We start from the raw sequence: 21,916 nt of genomic DNA on the forward strand, positions 1-21,916 counted from the left end.
CAAACCTTGAACCTTGAACTGTGTTTATGCTATTTATTCATACATGATTAAAGAAGTTTAAAGTACTGCTCACAGGCCAACAGTTGCTTTTGAAGTGGCTAGCCGATTTGTTGATTGTCAATTTGTATATAGGCTAGCAGAGAAATACTGCAAATTTCGAGCCACAGTCTTAATATGTCTAATAGGCAGTTTCAAGTGGAGTTTGAATTATCCCTTACCAATAAGTGTTTATAAATATACAAAAATAAGGCAATATTACTCCATATGTTGGAAATTTGACTGGCAATTTTCTAGTGCAAGTTATTATTATCGACCTTGCAGCATCAAAAATGTACTAGCTGTCTTGCAAAACTAATTCTGGGCAAATCCAGTTTAAGAGGTCAAACAACTCTCTTCATATATTTGATTGCACTGTGCTACTCAGCTATGAACATGAATAACCCACTAGTAAGTTTTTGTCCTTTATTCAAAACTTCAGTATCATATGTAAGGTATTGGTTCAAGTTCAATAGCAGCAGGGAAGTCGGTGAGCAGCCCGCTGGGAAGTGACCTCACTCTTGAAGTGGTTTCGCTGCTGCTGATTGGCGCTATCTCATCTCTACATCTACTGGCCCCCATCCAGTGCAGGGGCTCAGCCAGAACTTGCATAACTCACTTTTACTGACAGACCCCAATGGGAGGATAGACTCCATTGAATTACTGCGGCAAGAGGTTGAGCTTGGTGAGAGGAGAACACGCCATGGGTCCTGTAAGAGATGGGATTTATCATGTCATCAAAGGGGGCCATGGTCAGTTGAACATATTAAATTTGGGTTTCAAGTGAGAAATCTATAGTTTCCACTTCCCAAAAGTGGTACGGACTAGTATAAGACTGAAGACCAGTTTCAATGAAAATATATTTTTTCTTCTATGCGGCACATACAGACAAGTGACAAATGAAAGGAACCCCCTGAATCAACGAGGGGAAAATATAACAAATGCAGACACTTCCATATACTGCCACATACTGACATGGCTTGGTTCCACTTTTGGTTCCACTTTTCCTCTTAGAGGGAAGGGAAGGGTCATCGCAAAGTTGCTGTGAGTGACCACCTTTGCCCAAAGATGAACAATTTCTCTAATGATGAGAGAGGTCTCTTCCAGGATGACAATGCCCCTATCTATAGTGACACGAGGGCTAACTGAATAGTTTGGTGAGTATGAGATGATGTGAGTCATATGCTATGGCCTTCATAGTCACCAGATCTCAATCCAGTTGAGCTGACATGTTGGATAGCATTCTCCGCCACTATCATCAAAACAACATTAAGGAAATATCTTTAGGACAAATGGTGTAGGGTTCGAAAGACTTGTAGAATCAATGCCAAGGTGCATTGAAGCTGTTATGGCATGTAATGGCCCAGCACCTTACTAAGACACTTCGTGTTGTTTTTTCCTTTATTTCGACACCCTTCTGTGTCTTATGTAAATCACATGTCATGTGTTCTCATTCTCCCAGAAACCAAAAGGTTAACATGGAGAACTTGTTTCCATACAGCCAAGGACATCACTTCATACTTTTTGAATGAGAAACATTCACCAGTGAAAAGTGCACTGCTGACATCAATTTGTGAGCTACGTAGCTACGTGATTAGCTGGTCAGCTGCAGCAAAGCAAACATACCTGCAAATGTCACTTTGTTCTGTTCGGATGCTGGCTTGGTCCTTACTCTTCAGTGCCACTGCTTTCACAAAACTGTCTGCACTCGGCTTGCACACTACAGTGAAAATGTGTTTGATTTGACTCCCACTCCCCTGCTGGGGCTCAGCCTGCTAGCAGCTGTCAATTGAACTTGGACACACCCCTTCAGTGGATTAGACTTTTTCGTTCTTCTTTTTAATGAAACAACTTGAAAATGTTGACAGTATTAAGGTATAACTACATGTGATTTTAGTTTGATCTGGCGCATGTTTACTGCTGCAGTATTTCTGAGCCAAGGATGCTACATGCCGATGGTCAATAGTAGTGTCTGCAAAACAGGTGTTACCAGTTCACTGAGATAATAACTGTGTGCAAATGGCGATCAAATTACCTACTTGGACCAAACTTCACATCAGCTAAGACAAATTGGGTGAAAAGCAGATCTATTCCAACTACTGAATCATTGTTATTTCAGTGGGCCGCTACAGTATGATACAGTAAGTGGATTACCTGGACGGAAAAAACTCCAGGCTGCAGTCTGAATTCTTCTTGAATGCATTTTGACCTGGCATTCTTTTGAGGAAAACAGTCTGGCTGGTGTTTTTCACGAGTAGGTCCCCTGGAAACTATTCGGAAAGATACGAAAAATTCCTCTGAAATAACCAATCATAATTTGATTCATCGGCTGCCAGGAGCAGAAGGCGAGGAAGGTTACTGTGGGTGAGAAACAAAAAGGAAACACTAAGGAATGAAGCTGATATGTGAAATTGATACGGGAACAGAGGAAAGCCAGATGTTTGATATAATCCCTTTTGCTTGTTAGTTGCCCATTGCCTAATTGATGCCGCTAGCTTGCATACACATGTTGTTTGATGGCTTGGCCAGTGTAAACATGCCTTATTTGCATGACAAATTAGCCACAATAGCAGTTTTAAATTAGTGGCAGGACAACCATTCTGACAACTTCAACTTGTTGTTTTATGACTTTGATGTTTTTTCGTCCACATTTTGACTTCTTCTGTATTTATTATCATAACGGTACTCGTGTATAGTTCGGCATTTGGATTTATTTGTTTATTCCTCTCGGGCAAAGCTTATCCTCATAGTCATCCCTATTTGATCAACACAAGTCAAAACAGAAACAGGGCATTTTGCACCTGATTCTGATTTTCTCCAAACTGAACACATGCGTGGCAGAAGACCAAGGCCGGAGTTACATAAAAACTTTGAAAAAACCAAAACAAAATGACACAATATATGACAAAAAGGAATCTGTAACTCATTTATGACAGGCTCTCTCATCTGAGCTGCTGAATAACACACTTGCTGTGTGACAAAGACAGGCAGTGTTTTTCCTCTGTTGCGGGAAATCAATGTTCTTCTCCAGACCACAAGTGAAGAGTTTGTCCCAACTTGTTTAATTGTTCCTGAACACACACATGTTGTTGTAGATTGCTTTGTCTGTGTCACAGTGGAGGTCATTTGATGTCAATGATGAATTACTCTGCCATTTATTAAATACAAAGACAAATTGTGTTCTTACTTTGTTTTGTATTGATCTGCTTCACCAAAGTAAAAATAGGTTTATGAAGAATTGCAAATAATACATTCAGTTATTTGCTTGGTTTGGTTTCAGAAGGGACCCCTCGAAGATCTAAAAAAAATCACAATATGCCCCAATCACAAAGGTTTGATATGTTGGCTTCAAATACAGTAAATGGCTTGATACAGTGTTCTGGGGATTTGAGCACAAGTAGGAGGTTTCTGTTGTGTATAGGAGGCTAACAACAACCCTGTTGCTTAATTTTCACTCATGTAAGATCTCAAAGGCCTAATTTAAGAGTTTCTTCCTACTTCTGTAAGCGGGGGCACTACTGTACTGCCGGTGTTTAGCCAGTGACTACGCAAAATGGTGATCCCTGCACTGCCATGTCTGAACAGTTGTATTTTTAAGTTGACAACATTATAACAATGCCAATATAAACAAAGCAGCAGGCCGCGATGGACGTTGCTCTTCTTCTTTTATTGCGTTAGTCGTAAACTATGATTCAGTGGAAGCCAACAAGCTTACATTCCATCTCCGCTTTGAGCTGTGCATGTGGCTCAGCACTACGTCACATGTGTCGTTGCTCTTATTCGTTATGGGTCGATACGATATGTCCAGAGGCAGTTTGTCTCTGTGTTGATAACACAGATCAATAAAGTCGAAAATGAACTGAGAGGTCCCAGACTGATTAAACATTTGCAAATTGGTCTGATGATGCAAGGCTACAATGATCCAGTGTTGTGTCTCTAAATGATAGTGATAGTTAAGTCTGGAGATATAACTAAATACTGTAAAATACAAATAAATGTGTTTTAAGCCATATCTACGTTTTTAGATTTGCATTTTCAGTCAGAAACCCTCACCATATAATGTATTACCATGACTGTGGTGCCATTTGTTCTGTTATTTAACCACCCTCGTTGATGAAAATGAAGTGGACAAAATAATAGAAAGATCTGGCAGCATAATGCACCACAAACACAATCATCCAAAATGACACAAACTGAACATTAAAAATTTGAAGATGAGAGGATTTATTGCGGGACTGTTGTATTGGACTGTTCGGTGTACCTAAGAAATTGAAAACTGAGTGTGTACCATATGTCACAATATGTGCACCGCCCCACCCTCTCATTCACACTATCCTTCTCATTCAGTCTTTCTCCTACTCACTCACATTCAGACACTCATTCACATTCTCTTACTCAGTGTCTCTCTCGCTCTCTTTCTACCCCACACACATACACATACCGCGCACACAGACACACCAGCCATCAGTTGTTATGCACGAGAGGTCTGTTGACTCAGTGGGAATCAAGCTCAGTGTTGTTGTCCCCGATGTGTTGTGACACAGCACATTAGAACAATGATGTGACCCGTCTCATACAACCACACACAACCACACCTCTTATTTGTTCCTCTGCCAAAACCTTTTACATGCACTATTTCCCTCTGATCTGATCAGGACAAAATGCATTTTTACAACAGGCTTCAACCGGGTCATATATCTTTTTCTCCTTGTAGTCCATCCAAAGAGTGCAAAGTTTACAAATAACCCTCATCGCCCGCACGTCTTTAATCTTAAACCAAATGTTCTTACCAGTATTATGTCTTCAATCCACTGATGAAAACATCTGTTTACCCCTCCTTAGCAGTAGATGCGTAAGTGACTTCCTTACAGCATTATGTTTATTATCCTGTGCCCCAAAAGTCATGCCTCTTAAATCTGAAATGATTCAGTGGTTCAGTATGGGGAAATTATCATTTGTGGAGCGTAATATAATTTTTTCCAGATATAACAATCAGTCAATTTCTTCTCACACAAACACGCTTACATGTTGTTGTAGGAATTATTAGCAATAAGTAAAGCTTTCCAGTTTCCTCTTGCACCTCCTCTTCTGTTTCTCCTCCTCAACTCAAAGATTCTTCCTGATAAGAGCTGAATAACCGATGGAGGAGAAAAACCTAGAAAAAGGAGCAGTATTGTGAAAAGCAATGGAACCCGGCTGCTCATTTGCTTTTACTCCACCTTCCCAGCATATGCTTCCCCCGTCTTTTATTTTGGTAGAGATTTGTGTATTAAGGAGTTCTGGATGACTTGCTGTGTATTATTCCACCCCAGGAGCTTTGAAGGTGCAAGGACTGGCTGCACGTAAGGTCACCACAGGATCTCCCCTTAATAGTTGCAAGCTGTTGGCTGGATTTGGAGAGGCAGGGAGGAAAGGAGGCAAGGGTATATAGAGTATGCCTTTCTGAGGGTTGCCTGTGCAAGACCCTTTTTGTTGGTCCCCCCCCCCCCCCCCTCCCCACTTCCCCCTAGTTTGGAAGGAATTCCTTTCTTGGATGCTGGAAGCAGTACGCAGAGGGCACCGATTATATAGTTATACGGCTTGGCCTCTCTAAAACAACGTGCCTGTAGGTTTTTCTGTCTGCGTTGGTGGTGGGGTCTTGGCTAAGTGCTGGGCTCCCTCAGTTCTGTTTACAACTCTCAGTCTGGCACAAGTTTGCTCAATACGTGACTTGCTATGTGTCACGACTGATGTTTGTGTCTAAGCTGATGGTCCGTGATAGTCACTATAGCCACAGCTGACCACTTAACCCCTCTGTTTCAGTTGGTAATTTATGAGACCAAACCCTTTCAAAATAAGATTCTTCTTATTCATCTTCTTCTCTGGTCTTTTGGCCTTTACTTATTCCTGTCTGATCCACACAAATACATTTTAACAGATAACTTTTGGAGCCATTACTATCATCACTGAAACACAAATAAACAAGGAAAAGTCATGCTTTGCTAAGGTGTAGGGCAACAAAACGTCTTGGTTAGGTTGAGGAAACGAGGACGTTACATCCGTCAACTTGCAGACATGAGATAAAACAAGTCAATGTAGATTTTTGGTTTTACAGAGGACATGAACTCCTGGGTAAAAGTGTGGTATTTAAACCACAAGTCGTTGAGTTACCAGGATGTGTTGTATTTGGATTGGTGTATCACCTGGAAGCAATGCTGCATGCAGTGCTTGCAATATCATGGGGTATAATAGTGGGGTATAATAAGACTTTTCCCTCATTTTCTGCCTTAACATGTTCTACATCAGCAGCTAAGGTGACTTTATATCCCCGTTGCCAAGGCTTTGCCAGGACATAAAGGGCAGGAAGGGTCTAAGGCACACATACGAGCTACTGTACATACAGTAGGGGGAATTCTTATTGATGGTATCAAGAGTTGCCTTTTTACCTTACGCACTCTTTTTTGTCAAGCTACTGCTACTACTACTGTGGAGGGAGGAGCAGGGCTTTTCTACACAGCTGAGTAAAGGGAGTTACACAGAGGGTGGGGGTGGGAGGGCACACACTCCCACAGTTTTTAGGAGTTTGGACTGTTTGCTTATGCCAAGTACTACTTATTTTGTTAAACTCAGTTAACTTTACGCTCTCTCCATTAAAACCCTCTTCACTGTCTTTCTGCCTCACTCATTTAGATATTCATTTAAGTTTTGTAGATAGACTTTTTTTTTTTTAATTATACTTGGCTCAAAGGTCCAAGTGATTAGAACTTTGCAATCTTAAGACTGTAGGTTCATGAGTTGGTCGACTAGATGGACATCCGTACATTAAAGCAAAGTTGCACCGCATCCCCCAGGATGGTTGTTAATATATTTTGAAGACAGACAGAAGTGTTGCTAGTTATAACTCACTCCAATAGCAACTGTTACTTGCTAAGTGCGTTATGCATCCCTACACCAGCCAGTTCCCCTTTCCCCAGACCTGTGCCCCTTGCACACCTTCTTCCCTGTAAGCACAGGCTGACAGGCACACACTGCTCACAAAGAAATGAGAGGAACTCTGTGTTATTTTGACCTGTTCCTGAGATCGAAGGATGGGGCTCTGACAAGGTCTGCGTTCTTCAGAAGGGCTTTCATGTTGCTGTTAGTGGGTGTCCTCCCCCAGCCCTCCTCCAGCCCTGGGATGTGGGGCAGCACGAGGGCCCCCAGGCCCACAAGGCCAGCCAGTCCCATTTCCCAGCCACCCTGCGAGAACCTCAAGTCAGGGCCAGATGTGGCAGCTGGGCCAGCCACCCTTGAGGTCAAGGTCAAAGGAAACCATGTCAAATTTGCCACCCACCATCATTTTCTAGATAGAGAGATAAACAGGAATGGCCTTGAAAGGGGAAGTGAGGTGTAGAACGGGAGTGGTAGGGGTAGGATGTGTGCTGCAAGAGAGAGGAGTAATAAAGCAAGGTAATGTAAGGAAGAGACTGTAAAGGAGACAAGGTGAAAGTGTGAAACTGAGATAGTGAGAGAGATAGTGTAATTAAACTGAGAGAGTGTCAGGTGGGAGCGAGGAGCCCCGTGTTCTTGGCTCCAAAATGTCACAGAGGAAACACTGCTCATGCAGTTGACAGCTGTTTCTGAAGTGTGTCCGGCTCTGGGCTTGTAAAGTCGTCACATGCAGACCTTATTTTCTCAGAGGAGTCTGGGCACTGCCCACCTGGCCCTCGCATTAGGAACACCCCCCGACACAAACAACTTTCTTTATACTCCATTTCAAAGGGGAGCCTGCGTCACTGCTCCTCAGTGACTAGCATGCTCCCCCATGTCATTCCACAGACCTGCTGTCTACAAATCACCGACTCTCGCAAACTGTTACTGGTGTTTCCTGTGTTTTGCATTTACCACCAACTATAACATTTTACTACAGCTTTACACTGATGAACTTGTGAAAAGGGCTCATTATTTATTTTTATTTTCTAAAAATTCTGGTCAAAATTCAGTGTTGAGTAGATAAATATATCCTCGTCGACTGGTTCTCATAACTTTTCTACTATTGGAAGATTGAGCTGACAAACTTGTTGAATTGTGGTCAAAATCTTCTTGTAGTGCAAAACACAACAACCGTCAGGCACGTGGGAAGGTTAATCTAGGTTTAAAGGGATCTGCTCCTTTTAAGAAATTTGTGTAAAAACGAGAAAAGTTAGCCTCAATGGTAAACAACCTGACCTCACAATGAGGTTTCCATTAAAAGCTATCATAACAAGATGAATTTGGATTACATGTTTAGTCAGTTTGGGACTTTGAAGCCGACTCATGAAATCTTCAAAGCCCCGAACTTTGATGCTGATGTTGCGCAATGGACACTATTATTATGAATGCATATTTTAGTGGATGAGAAATTCTAATTTCTTTCTCATTCTTTGCAAATGCATTCAGTAATTACCTGACTAACCCTCCCAGACAGTATTAGCTCACAGTGCAATTTGTTTGATGGCATTACAGTAGTAGTCTGAGTGATTATACAGCAGCTACTCCATATTCAGATAATAGCGCCATGACTCTCCCCTGGAAACGACTCCTCCCATAACAGCCAGACAGCTTTCACTAATAGCATTGAACTACTAGCTGTCTTTGGCATCTGTATCTGTGTTGTATCTGTGTTGCTTACGGTGGCCTGTATTGTTGTTACATTTACATTGTGTACAGAGATCCATTGTGCAAAAAGGCAACAGCACTCAGCCCTAACAAGAAAAGGCGACACCGGGCGCAGGCCCCCACAGATTGTTCTGATAAGCCACCAGGACACACAAGCAGACATGCCCTTGGTCTGCTGCCTGCCTTCCATGACTAGGACCACATGTGTTCCTTGTTTAGCCTGGAGAAGGGGGACACATTTTGTGTTCCCAAACAGCTGAAGCAGGCCCCCCGAGAAGCAAGCAGACAAGGCAGCAGCAGCTGGTGCTGGTGACGCATTGCCAACGTTATCAAGTGACGTCAAACGCCGGGGGCAATGGCCACTGATCTTCCGGTTCTATTTTCACCTTCACTTTGACATCAGACCATCAGAGATACTAGGATATCAATTTATCTGATGTTCGGAGATTAAGATATATTACGGGCCTATATGAACGCCAGATGCACCAACCATTCCTTCTAGGCTTCAAGTACACTTACAGTCTTCAGAAAACATTTTTTTCATAACTCATAATAGTGTTACATTCCTAACACGACAAAAATTATCGCTTCTCATTGGCTTGCAGGTGTTCCTTGTGTTCCTGTAACTGCACTCCTCCTAATGAACTGTTGAAATAACACTGTGAACAGTTTAGCTCTGAGTTTAGGTACACTTTGTACCCATTACAAAATGGTCTAATGAGAAACACACCAATTTCATTTCAAACCTGTTTGATATTTGCAAGAATCTGGTCTACATCAACTATGAGAAGAAGGAAGTGAGTGAGCGAGTATGTGTATGTGTGTGGGGAGGTTAAATCTGATAAAGAGAGAGATGGGGAAAGCTAGGTGATATGTATGCCTGTCCACTGGAAATATTATATAGTTACAGATATAGTGACATCATGAGAAAATATAAGTGATGTTAAAAAACAATTAATACATTTTAAAATATTTTGACCATATGGCAGTTTGTTCCATTGAGACGTCTGATCGAGCAGTTTTTCTTGCTTTGTGTTGCTTGTTACTTATTTCTTTCTGTGTTCATTTCCAGCCGTAACTGTGACGTTTTATGTAGTAAACTGCAGCGGTCCGACCAATTTGATGTTTCTGTGTGCTTATTTCACTTACTGCTTTGATAGTCCAAGATGTCTCTGTTGGGTAGATATCAAAGACACTAACTGCTAGATCTGGTTGAACTCAAGCCGTCAGTTTCTTTAGTCTGTTTAGTCTCAGGTCTTCAAACTAACGTTAGCGTGTCATTAATGAGATATGAAAGCATCAAACATGCATTTTAGATGAATTGGATGTATACACTTTGAAATAATATAATGAAAAATGGGCAATGAAATTGTATGTAAGCTAATATGTGACACGAGTTTTTAGAGGGAGGAAGTCGGGGTGGATGGAGTCAACAAAACATTGTTCATTACATTAACATTGTTTTTTTAACCAAGTGGTCATTATTGTAACCATGATGACATGAATGAAGTAGTCATTTTAACCTAAATCATGATCCTCCCTTAACCCTAACTAGTTGTTTTTGTGACTAAACGTGGCCAAACCTTAAACACAGCATTGAGTGGAAAACTGTTAATTTTGTAAACTACCATGTTGTATTATTATAGGTGCTGTCAGATCTGGAAATTCTGTCCTTCTTCAGGCATTGACCAACAATGTTTTTTTTTATCTTTCCCTGGAATTCAGCATGACATGTCTGATGTTTTTTGAAACTAAGAATCTTGACTGGAATTTGTAATCATTGCTTTGGGTCTGAGTCAATGAGCCGTTGGGTTGTAGAGGCTATTTTTAACTTTCTGAATGTACCTTTTTCTCTCCCACCCAGGTGATTCCGTTCCCCATGTCCTGTGACATACGGGATGAGTGCTCCTGTCGGGATCCCAACGCTATAGAGAACAGAAAGGACGAACACGTCCATTCCCTGGGGTGACCAACCTGAGCAGGGACCTCTGTTAAACGTCCCAGGACCCTTGCTCCAACACAACACAGCCAGAGTGGCCGAGGCAGTACCCTCCTTCATCCTCCTCTCGGCCTCCAATTTCCTGCACATGCTGCTTAACAGGCATACCTCTTCATCCATACTGCAACCCCGACCAGCTGAAAATGCCTCCGCCTCCACATCACAGAAAGTTCTAGAATAGAGGCTGGGACTCATGAGACTCCACAGAAAACTTCATTTCTCAGCTAAAAGGAAAGTAACCCTGCAATATCATCATTTAAAAAAACATATATAGCAAGGAGAAAAAAATAAATAACAAGAAACAGACTTTTTTTTTTTTGAAAGAATAAGAAAACAAACAAATGAAAAAAAAACCTAAACAAAAACATAACCAAGCCTAGGTAGCATGCCTTTCGTTCAGTTTTGTGCTGGCTTTAGTGTCTATTTTAGTGACCTTGCTCTACAATCACATGATTGAACCAAAGGTAAATCAAAATGTGCAAGCGGGGGGATTGTGTCGGTGTCGGCTCTGTGTTTTGCAAATATGAAGGAAACCAAGACAAATGTTAAAAATAATCCTCAGACACTTTGAAGGCATGTTAAACACCTTTTTTCGGAGGGGCTAGAAGTTTGTGCTTATATCATTCCTGGTTTCAAAATGGTCAGACATTCTGTATCTCTACGTCCTTTTCAGTAAAGTGTGTTTCTCCATAGGCACATCAGAGGCTATAGAGGTTATTCCTAGCTTGGTGGGGAATGAGACAGCCATATTGTTAAGTTTCAAGCCACAGATTCAACACAAAAGCCAAAATAAGGTGCACAAACACACACAAAAAATGTCAACTAATCGTCGACTAACCACAGACACAATTTCCTAAGACAATTTTATACTTAGAGCTAAATCCTGAATGCATAATTAAAACATTTTTAGCATGGCTTCTGCTACTGTGTTTGCTGCTACTTGCCATCTTCACGTCATAATATCTAATAGGGTTAGACAGCTTTTGTCTGCCTTGCTGCTTACAGTACCTCTTAAAAGCATTCATTCACGCTTGCATGTTAGTTCATAATACCTTCAGAGAATACATGTTGACAATACCACGTATGAAATGCACTAAGAACTTAAAAAAACAAACAAAAAACAGAACCTCACTTGTCTTTCCCCGCCCAAGAAAAATAATGCATACATTGACCACGACTTAAAGAATGTCATCGATAACACCTCACTTCGGGTTGGGGGTGATTTTAGTTTCAGTTTGAACGCTTGATAAGAACTTTGTTACCTCAAGCAAAAAAAACGTTTAAACTGAAAGTAAAATGATCCCAGCCCTGTTCAGAATGTAGTCAATGCTTGTCAGGAGTCTGTCCGCACAGTTTTGCATAGCACAGTCACATAAGAGTACAGAAATAAAGGGCTGGATATAGGCCACGGCTCTTGGCGAGAATGAGTATAGATGGAAGGCGACCACATCTGACACACACGAACGAAGGCGTACACGTATATCTCTCATTCCCCCTCCTCCGAGTAGTATTAGACTCTAAGCGTTGTGCATGGAAATGACATTTGGATGTATATGTCAACACAGCATTTGCAGTCGCAATATGATCAAAGGTCCCTAAGATTCTCTGCTGGGTCTGGTGTTTAAGTAATTAATTTAAACGTTTGTCTCTGCAATAAAAAGTGCACTTGGTTGTTCTGATCAGCACTTTTCAGTATTGTGAACTTGGGTGTCCGTCCCCACCAATTAACTTCTTTAGATGATATGGCTGCTACAATAGCTTTGTATTTTGTTACTCTTCATTCCAGACAGACACACACACACACACACACACACACACACACACACACACACACACACACACACACTAGTTTGTTTCTCCTGCACATTTGATAATGAAGGCTGCTTGGAATATTGGTCCAAATTCTGCTGCTCTTATTTGGCTGCAACCATAGTCATGGTTACAATCAGCATGATTATGCCTTTTTCATTTCATTTGGGCCAATGGCACAGTCCCTCTGACTCATATTAGGCTGCTATAGCATTCCAGATCATTCTCATGAATCGCCACACAAGTGGCAATGTCAGACCAATTTTATGTCATTTTAAAACCAATGTTAGTGAAGAACCAAGACAATACCACGACATGCAGAGAAAGTGAGAAGGTATTATTTTCCACCAAATACAAAGAAAAAAAAATCAAAAAATATTCTGTAAATATTACTATATGTTCTTGATGGACAGGAGCGTTGAAAAATGTTTTTAGTTTTTTTTTTTTTTTTTTTTAGTTTTCATGTATTTTCATTTTTACAAAATGTCATATTTAATCAGTGTTTGTATTATTGACCTCAGTTACTGCACTTTTTAGTTTCCATGTTAGAAGAAAAAAGTATATCTTTCAAAAATGTTTAGAAGCTGCTATTGTCAGAATGGTGATCTGAAACAAACTGTATGATATTCAGTCGTTTGACTCCCTGTGTTGCTATTAGCTTTCCTGTTATTCCTTTTATTTGTATCTGGCCGTAGATTCTCCTCTCCAACCTAAAATGACTTTGCATTCGATGTTACCAACGATGTAGGGAGGTATTGTCACCATGAACCACATGTCCATCCATCCGTCATCCGTACAGACCCTAAAACCCCTAAAATAGGGTACACATCAAAACATTATGTTTCAAAATATAGTCACATATTTAAGGTGTGTGTTAAACAACATCTTAGGTTAAAGATGTACATTTTGGCAGAGAAACCGAGAGATGTTTAAGGGGAAGGAGAGGCTTGAATGAAGGAATTCCCATTTACAAAGGGACTCTTTGTAACTTTTATGAAATATGAAACTTTGTAAGGATGTTGTAAAAGCTACATCATCTTCAAAGATCACATTTAACACTTTATATGAAAAATATATAGCCCTGGTTAAAAAAAAAAGACTTATATTATGTTGATATTATCAAATTATATGTAATATTAGTACTCCAGATACTGCTGCTTTACATAGAACTGTTACCAGTGGGAAGAGACTGACCTGCAATCACTACACTATGCCAACGACATGCAGTACTGTGGTTCATCATCCGCCATTGAGCTCACTGGAAAGCCATTCTAGCCGTTTGAATGGATGAATCTGAATTTCTGTCTTTGGATCCTTCCTTTCATTCTAGTTAACATAGCCTGTCGTTGCTTCCACATACTTTGACTAATTAGATCAGTTTGCTTTGTACAGAAAAGGATTAGGGCAACTGTAAAAAAAACAATTTTAGGTCTGACTTTTTTTTTGTATTCTGATTTTCTTCTCAGAATTATGAGTTTAAAGTCCGAAGTCTGAGAAAAAAAGGTCAGAAGTCAATTTGTTTTGTTTTTTTACAATGGCCCTAATACTCTTCGGTAGTTTTAGTATCCAGACATTGGCTGATGATACATAAAATTGTTGTGACTGCACATCAACTTGAAAAATTTTGATATTGGAGAAAGTACCCATAAGCCATAGCTTACAAAGATATTCACGGAAGGAAGTATAAGATTACGCATTGGATGAGGACATCACCTCTCTACTGTAGTCATCACAGGATCCCTTGCTGTACCTCATGCCTGTAATGTTTGCTGCTTCTATATTTTTGGTATTTTAGTGACATTTTTGCGTCTCATAACAATGATGTAAATAGTAGAACTATTTATTGAGAGTGTTATACTTTTTTAAGTTATATTTAATGTCCATGTAAGTTATTTTTTACATTGTTCTTATAAACAAAAAAAAAACATTATTGGTTGTGAGTCAAAACTGTCATTTTGTCCCTGTCGTCACGCTCTGTTTGTGATCGGTGCAGTCGAGCATTGGTCGGACGTACAGGCCCACAACCACACAAGAACTTGTCTCATTGATCATTAAGTGTAGATGGACACTGCTTGCATCCAATGAGGATTCACCACATGTTCAAATGTTACTGAGTGCAGTGTATCTTTTCTTTTCCTTTTAAAACCAGAATGTAAAGTTTATTTTTTTTCTTTATTTGCTTATTTTTTTTAAATGCACACATTAGCCATACGTACAAGGAGTTGTGAAAAGAGAACCAAGTATATAACGGTCAAGTACATGCATCCATAATATAGCAAATAATGTTTTGAGAGGCCAGTGTAAGGCACACGGAATATATATACACAGCCAGCTGAGGGCTAGTGGCAAAGAGAGGGATCAAAAATGAAGGAAAAGAAGGACTGGGGGTCAGAAGGCAGCTGATGGTGCCCCAGATAGAGTGCTCTTGGATGGTGAGGGGGGAGTAGAAGGTGGGTAGGGAAGAGAGGTAGGGATGGGTGGGCTGCTTTTCCTGGCCTGTCTCGGTATTTGTCCAGGTGTGAAAATGTGTACTCACAGAGGCTGCCCCTGGGCCAGGGGGTGGCCAGCGCTGACTGGCAACAAGCCGAGGCCAATGAGTCAGAGTTTCTCCCGGGGGTGGCAGCCATCCCTCTCTAGGACTCCCCCACCGCCCCCTCCCCTCACCCCTCCCACCTCCTCGACACACTGCCTCATCTGTCACTGTCAGGTATGCCTGCGCGGGGCTGCCAGGGTCAATCTGGCCCTGTGAAAATGAGAGAGGATGTTTGCCCAGCTTACAGAGCCTTTTGAAGTTAGGCTAAAGGAACACAGCTCTCCTCACCTGGAGCCTACGCTTATCACATAATATGATTTGTATAGCAGTCATTTTTTGACAGGCTTTGATACCTCTCCACATCTTCCACCAACAGTCGCTCCTTTGTTTCTAATTTAACACCTGGTTGTTGTATTGCTTTTCTAAAAATGGCAGAAACTTTGTAGTGTCGAGCTCATTACAAAGCGACAGGGAGCGTAAGAAAGAGTGTCTGAAGCCCTAATATTTTTTGCTCGGATCATTGTGGAGAAAAATACTGATGTGCCATCTTGTTGTAAGACATTTTCTTTTTGTATTGTAACACATGAAGTACCTCTCACAGGCCTCTGGTTATAGAATGGTCCACTTATGTCTGTTTCCTAATCCCTCAACGAATAAAAAAAAAAGGTGAATTGTCCTTTTTTTCTAAGTGGGAAGTACAAAAAAAAGTGTATTTACATATTATATGGATATCTAGTGGTATTACTGCGATGTTTCGTACCCAATTGCTCAACAAATATATTTTAAGATGTAAATAATAATATTATATGATGATTGTATTTGCAAACCATGTACTAACTGTTTGGGAGTAGCTCTTGGATTGATTTTTATCATAACTATTATACAAAGAGATGAACCGTGAATATGTTGTGCATTGTGTCAAAGTATCACCTGCAAGACAGAAAAAAAAAGGAAAAAAAAAAAAGACCTGTGATGCTTTACCACACCACTCGCTGTCAGCATTTATTTGTTCATAATGGCTTAGTACAAGCACTGTTGTCAGTTGTCTAAACCATGAATTTATCCATTGAGTCATAAATTATTTATTTGTTGTCAAGATGAATAAAATCATAATCATTTCTGGGTCTTAGGAGTCTGTTGAAATCGATCCTCATAATCAAACTTGACTGATCTTGAAGAAGTTCATTTCTGAACTCGACTGGCACCAACAAACCGTTTTTATTTTCTCCCCCTCCCCCCTCACTCCATACTGTATATTGTTGAGTCTTATCCCAACGCCTTTGTGTTTGCTGAGAATTTCACCAACACTGTAAAGGTAGCCATCAGACTCAGTAGTCCCTCCCTCCCTCTGATGGCCTTCTCTCTCTTTTGGTTCTTACACAGTATGCACTTTTTCAGGCACATATACAACAGATTGGACTTTTATGTTTCAGTTGATGTTTCTCTCTGTTTTCACAGTTGCAATTATATATATTTTTGGTGCTCTGGTACATGGCAAAACATGTCTGATGTGTACTATATTTTCATAAGGAAGTCATAAAGATGAGTATCATGTTCATTTTGCTGTCATTTATTGTGTAGAAATAAAACACTGGTTAAAGTGAACAGAAGCTGGACGTGTGTGTCTTTGAAAGTTCTTCTTTTTTTCATCTTTGCTGAAAACATCACGTTAAAGCGTGTCCAGGGTCGATTTGGAGCTGCTCTAACTTTTCAAGAAGTCATGAGAGTGAACCTTTTCAAAACAAAAAAAAAAAAAAAGGGCTGAGGTGGTAATAAAAGAGGAAACTCATTCTTAAGGCTTCATTGATACATTGGCATCAAAATGCGAGCGCTGTTCCTGGCACACCGGTGACGTTAATGGCCTAATTTGTGAGAATGAACATCAAGCTACTGATTTTTAAAGTGCAGTTAATGTTGCATGACTGGAAAGAAACTGGATCTGAGCTTAAAGGAATAGTTTGTTGAGGGAGATGGAAAAAGAAAATGCTTCCCAGCAGCTCACATGCAGAGAGGCATAGCCACCTTCAGTTAATGATATAAATTAGAGTAATTCATAGGGGATAGCTGTCTGTTAGCTCAGTGACTGATTTCCACCCTTTCCAGCTCAATGTAAATATTTTTCAGCTGAATCATGTGGTTAATTGGGCTAAACCTGGGAAATAACAGTTTTGCACTGCAATCTACAATTGCAAAAGTTAAAATCTGATTACAGTTAATTTCACCTCATTTCACAATTTTATCATCATGCTAACTAATTCTGTTCCAAATATTGTGATATTGTGCAACTTTGATTTTGTGGTTTGTATCCCAGGGGCTTTTCTCCACCGAGTTCTGTGTCAGTTTCGGGCAGGACACGAGTCATGTGCACCACAGCAGCTTATTTAAAGCACATCAGATTAAGTCTGACCTTTTAACAAGTCAGATCATTGACGTCAACACTACAATATCCTCTATGATGCTACATATTGATGGCCTGAGTAGCTATGTTAACAATGTTAAACTATTAACACTTAACAAGTGCAATTTATTGACAATGTATGACTTATACCAGACATGCATATTAGAATTAAAGGGTAACTCCACCAATTTTACACATTAAAGTGTGCTTACAGGTATTGGGGAGTACTATTTATGTGAAAAAAGTAGTATTAAGCCTTTTGTGGCTCCAGAAGAAGCTGCATGTCAGCTGATACATTGCCTCCAGTGCTGTCACTCAGTCCATCAAATAGTTGGATTATTGAACTGTCTACTGGATCCATCCAACTAAAATGGCACTGAGTAGAGTGCATACCTCTGCCAACAGTCCCCCTTTGAACTCACTCATAGATACCAGCCATCAAAATACACCTGACTTTTTTCATCAAGATCTATGCATTATTTCCTGGGAAGTTAACAAAAATTTTTGAAAAATGGCTCGCAATGTTAAAGAAAGTGAGAAAAAAATTCCTGGATGCATCCCTCTGTCCTCACCAGAAGATAATGGGTCTGTTCTGGACCAAGACTTCATCCAAATTTTGCGGAAATATGGGAAAGTAGGTTTTATGTAATCCTGCTGACAAGCCAACCAACCAACCAAGAAACCAACAGACGAACACAGGAAACATAACCTCCTTGGTGGAGGTAAATAAAAAAAAAAAATCTGTCAGACCCATTTTGGTGCTTGATGAAAAATCAAGTGAAACCCAAAATCAGTGGCTTCGTGGAGAGCATTTTGATGGCAATCCCACCAATTGATGTTGATTTTAGTCAAAATGGTGGAACACATCACCAACAGACCAACAAAGCCACCTCTAGAGCCATTAGCATGGCTAGACCTGGAAATGGAAAAACATTTAATTTGTAGTTTGAGTTTGTTTGTTTTTTGCTCACACAATCTAACGAGATAAACATACTAAAATCATGTAGTCAAAATACAAAAAAGGTATAAAAAGTATAACATGTAAGAAGATTTAGCAACATCCAGCATTTTTTTACACCAATTATCATCCACTGACAGTTAACATTGTAGAATAACAGGAATCATACACTTCATTTATTAAAAAGCATTTGTTTTGATGTACTTATCAAAAGTTAACAATATGTGCAGCATTTTATTGATTTTGAAGTCATGAACACAATTGGTTCTGGATGTGGGTGTTCCAACATGTGTTAACACTTTCAAGTTGTGGCAACAACATCTCATTCTTCGGTTTCTTCTGATATGACGCAAACACACCACAGGACGAGCAGTCAAGATTAAACAAGGAAGTGTGGGAGTATCGAGTATCAGATGGGCTATTAACTCACACACTGTGACAATTATTCAGGCAGTGTGAGTGTCAATGTGTTGAAGAGTCGCTTTTGGGTGCAGACCGAGGTTTTCAGAATTTAAGATGGTTTTCATATGTTGAAACACTGTTACATGATTTAACTACCAGGAACCAGACCTCATAATTACATTTTCTTTATTTATACAACAGTTGTGCAACATGATATTGTTCTAAACATGTAAATACAGTTCACGAAAACTTTCGCTTTCAAGTAGGGAAATGAAATCAAGTCTACTCATCAACATTTCTAACGAGTAAATGACAGTAGTACCAATTAAAATGTACAAAATATTTACTAACAAAAGGGTTTCATGTGCCTTGGTCTATATAATTAAAACAAAGACATAAAGGGAAATATAATATCATGGCATGTCTTGCAAATTAAAGAGTCAGTGAAATGCAATATCTCAACAATACTTCTTGTATTTGTTGAAGTTGTTCCTTTTCTTCCTACTGTTCTCTCTCAGCCTCTGTGAATTGCTGAAAGGCAGCTGAGATATCTTTTTGTGTTGCAGGGCAGCCCTAAGAAGACAAAATGTAAATACAGATTTTAAGATAAATGAATAAAAAAAATGCCTTAAATAAAAAGACAAATAATGAAACCACATATATATGTTGAAAGTGATTGCAGGGAGAGAGGTTGAGTGGAGTGACTTACATCTGTCCAATATGTGTTTGTACTTGCACTTGTACTTTTTTACAATATAGAATAGAATAGAACAGAATAGAATAGATATAGAGCATCCGGTAGGTGGAAAAAGGGGACTGAGTATGGGGACTTGTCACCCCCAGGACACCTTTGCACACAATCTTGCGGGTTGTGGCGGACCACAAGGTGTGGTACTGGCCTCAGATGGATTCTGGCTTCCTTGCAAAAACATAAAATTGTGATTATACAAAATAAAAAGACTTTGCAATGAAGGCAATCATTTGCAGAAACTATTCACAATACAGTATTGTCACTTAACATTCTTTCACTTACCATTGTGAAATAAGCCTGGTGCAAGTTATGTAAGAAGCTCCCAGCATTCTCAAAGGAGGTGAGATTGCACAGCTTAAATTATACTGTTGAGAAAAGAATCCCACAAAATGTTTCCCTTCAACTGAAGTGATGATGATTAAATGTTTTGTTTCTTATTTGAAGGACAAACTACCCTGATGAACCCTTTATGTCCTTTAGATAGACGATCATCCATTTGTATCTCATAGTTTATCACATAATAATACAATTATAAGAATTTACATAAATTACTGTTTCTAGTTTGACCACAGGTATATTATAGCTAACTGCTGTAAGTTTGATTTCAAGGGTTTTACAACAGATTTGCTGCAAACCTAGCAAACGCACCACTTTTCACCAAATTGTGCAGCATGTGAGATGGTATGTTGAACCAACTTGGTGTTAAGTGGAAGGCTGCTATTTGCCATTCACAGAGAAAATTAGATTAGATTTCATTATCAGGCTAATGGTTATCTGTAGCCTAATGCTAATGTTAGCTAATGTTAGCAAGTACGACCACATTACAATAGGTAAGTTTATTAAAAGAGTTTATTGTTTTAAGCTAAGCAAATTTGCCAATACAATGTCGCTGTGAGTTGATCTAGTGTTTCTTCAATTAAAAACTCATAACGTACCTCCTTTTTCTCAGGACGGTGATATGTGATATCATATTTACTTTTCTGGTGGGCGTTACTCTCCCCCATCTTGACCATTTCCCTCTAAAAGCGACTCTTAGATGTTTTTTCCCTGTAACGTGTACATTATTTTGATTTCTTTGTCATCTAAACCAAAAAGGTTGCATGGAAGTGTCTTATTAAAAACAAGCCCTTGAAATGGTTGTTTCCCAGTTCTCATTTTGAACAAATGTTGGGAATATTGTCACGAGGCACAAAAAGAAAATATTGATTAAATGTTAGTACAATGTTGATTCAGTAGAATGTTTCAACAAATCAACTGTGACTGCTCTAAAAATGCTGATTTAGAGTTGATTTTTCAACCTTTCTGTCAATAACTCAATGGTGAATTAGCAACTTACTCTATTAGGCAGGAAAATAGCCAATAATATTCAGGACAACTGTAAAGCTTCACAGAAAATCATTCGGAAATACATGCCGCTTGCGTTGTTGAAGTCAGGTTCATTTTTAAACCTAAACTATTCCACACAACTGTTCCACTGTTGTGATGAAAGAAAAGCCTTTGATTTTATATACATTTTTAATATTTCACATTCTTCAGAAAAAGACAATCAAAGCCACATAATAATACATATGTCTTCTTTTCTTTTTTTTTTTTTTACAATTTAAAATTTACAATATAATAATTTATTATTACAATTCATATAACATGAGATGAAAGTATTAAAAAAAAGGCATTGTTTATCATCATTGAAACAATATCCATGGCTTTAAAGATATGACATTGGACTTATGAGGCTTAAAAAGGACCACGGGGATCCCTAAAATCACTGATTCTTCACATTTCTGTGGACAGTACCACATGTTTACAGCTGGTTCAACACAAACTGTTTGGGCACCAGAAACTGTTCCTCAAAATTATCCTGCCATATTTTCCAAAAACTTCTGTTGTGGGGGGAGAACTTATGAAAGATCCTCTCGGCATGTTGAGTTTTAGCTCGGATTTTCGGTCACTGGTTTAACCATATTGTTGCCATATTGTGAGTTATGTCACGTCTAATACTGCGCCTCTTATTCAACTATTTCAGCAGATCGCTTTTTAATTTGCAGAACTTGTCAACCAATGACATCTGATGACAAAAGTCACATTCCACAGGCAAGTTGTAATTTATTAGATTACAAGCATATAAAGTGGTCTTGCCAAAATCATTAAATCTAGCTAGAGCATTTGATTTCTTATTTCAACCAGTATCAGCATGTTGTCCTGTTAAGTCACATACCAAAACCCAACAAATTAAGTATTTACTTTGGACTTCAGTGTGGCAAAAGCATTGTATTTTTTATTTTTTTGCATAATCTACTGTGTGAGGGTCTGAGACCTTGTCCTTGAAATTAGTTAATTTTCCAATTGTATTTATTTTGTAGTCTTAAAAAGAGGGACGATGATAAAAGGACCCCTAGATTTCAGCAGTGGAATCA

At 39.4% G+C, this 21,916-nt stretch overlaps 1 protein-coding gene across 1 annotated transcript in view; it reads left to right on the forward strand.

Annotated features, from left to right (window-relative positions):
* pappaa (pregnancy-associated plasma protein A, pappalysin 1a) overlaps positions 1-10,621 on the forward strand; it is a 95,619-nt gene extending 84,998 nt beyond the window's left edge. The window contains exon 22 of the mRNA XM_073478224.1: positions 10,517-10,621. Within this exon, the coding sequence (XP_073334325.1) occupies positions 10,517-10,621 (105 nt within the window). The remainder of the gene's footprint in view (positions 1-10,516) is intronic.
* The last annotated feature ends 11,295 nt before the right edge of the window (positions 10,622-21,916 follow it).

Source organism: Pagrus major, chromosome 12 (assembly GCF_040436345.1).
Source record: "Pagrus major chromosome 12, Pma_NU_1.0".
Classification (NCBI taxonomy): domain Eukaryota; kingdom Metazoa; phylum Chordata; class Actinopteri; order Spariformes; family Sparidae; genus Pagrus; species Pagrus major.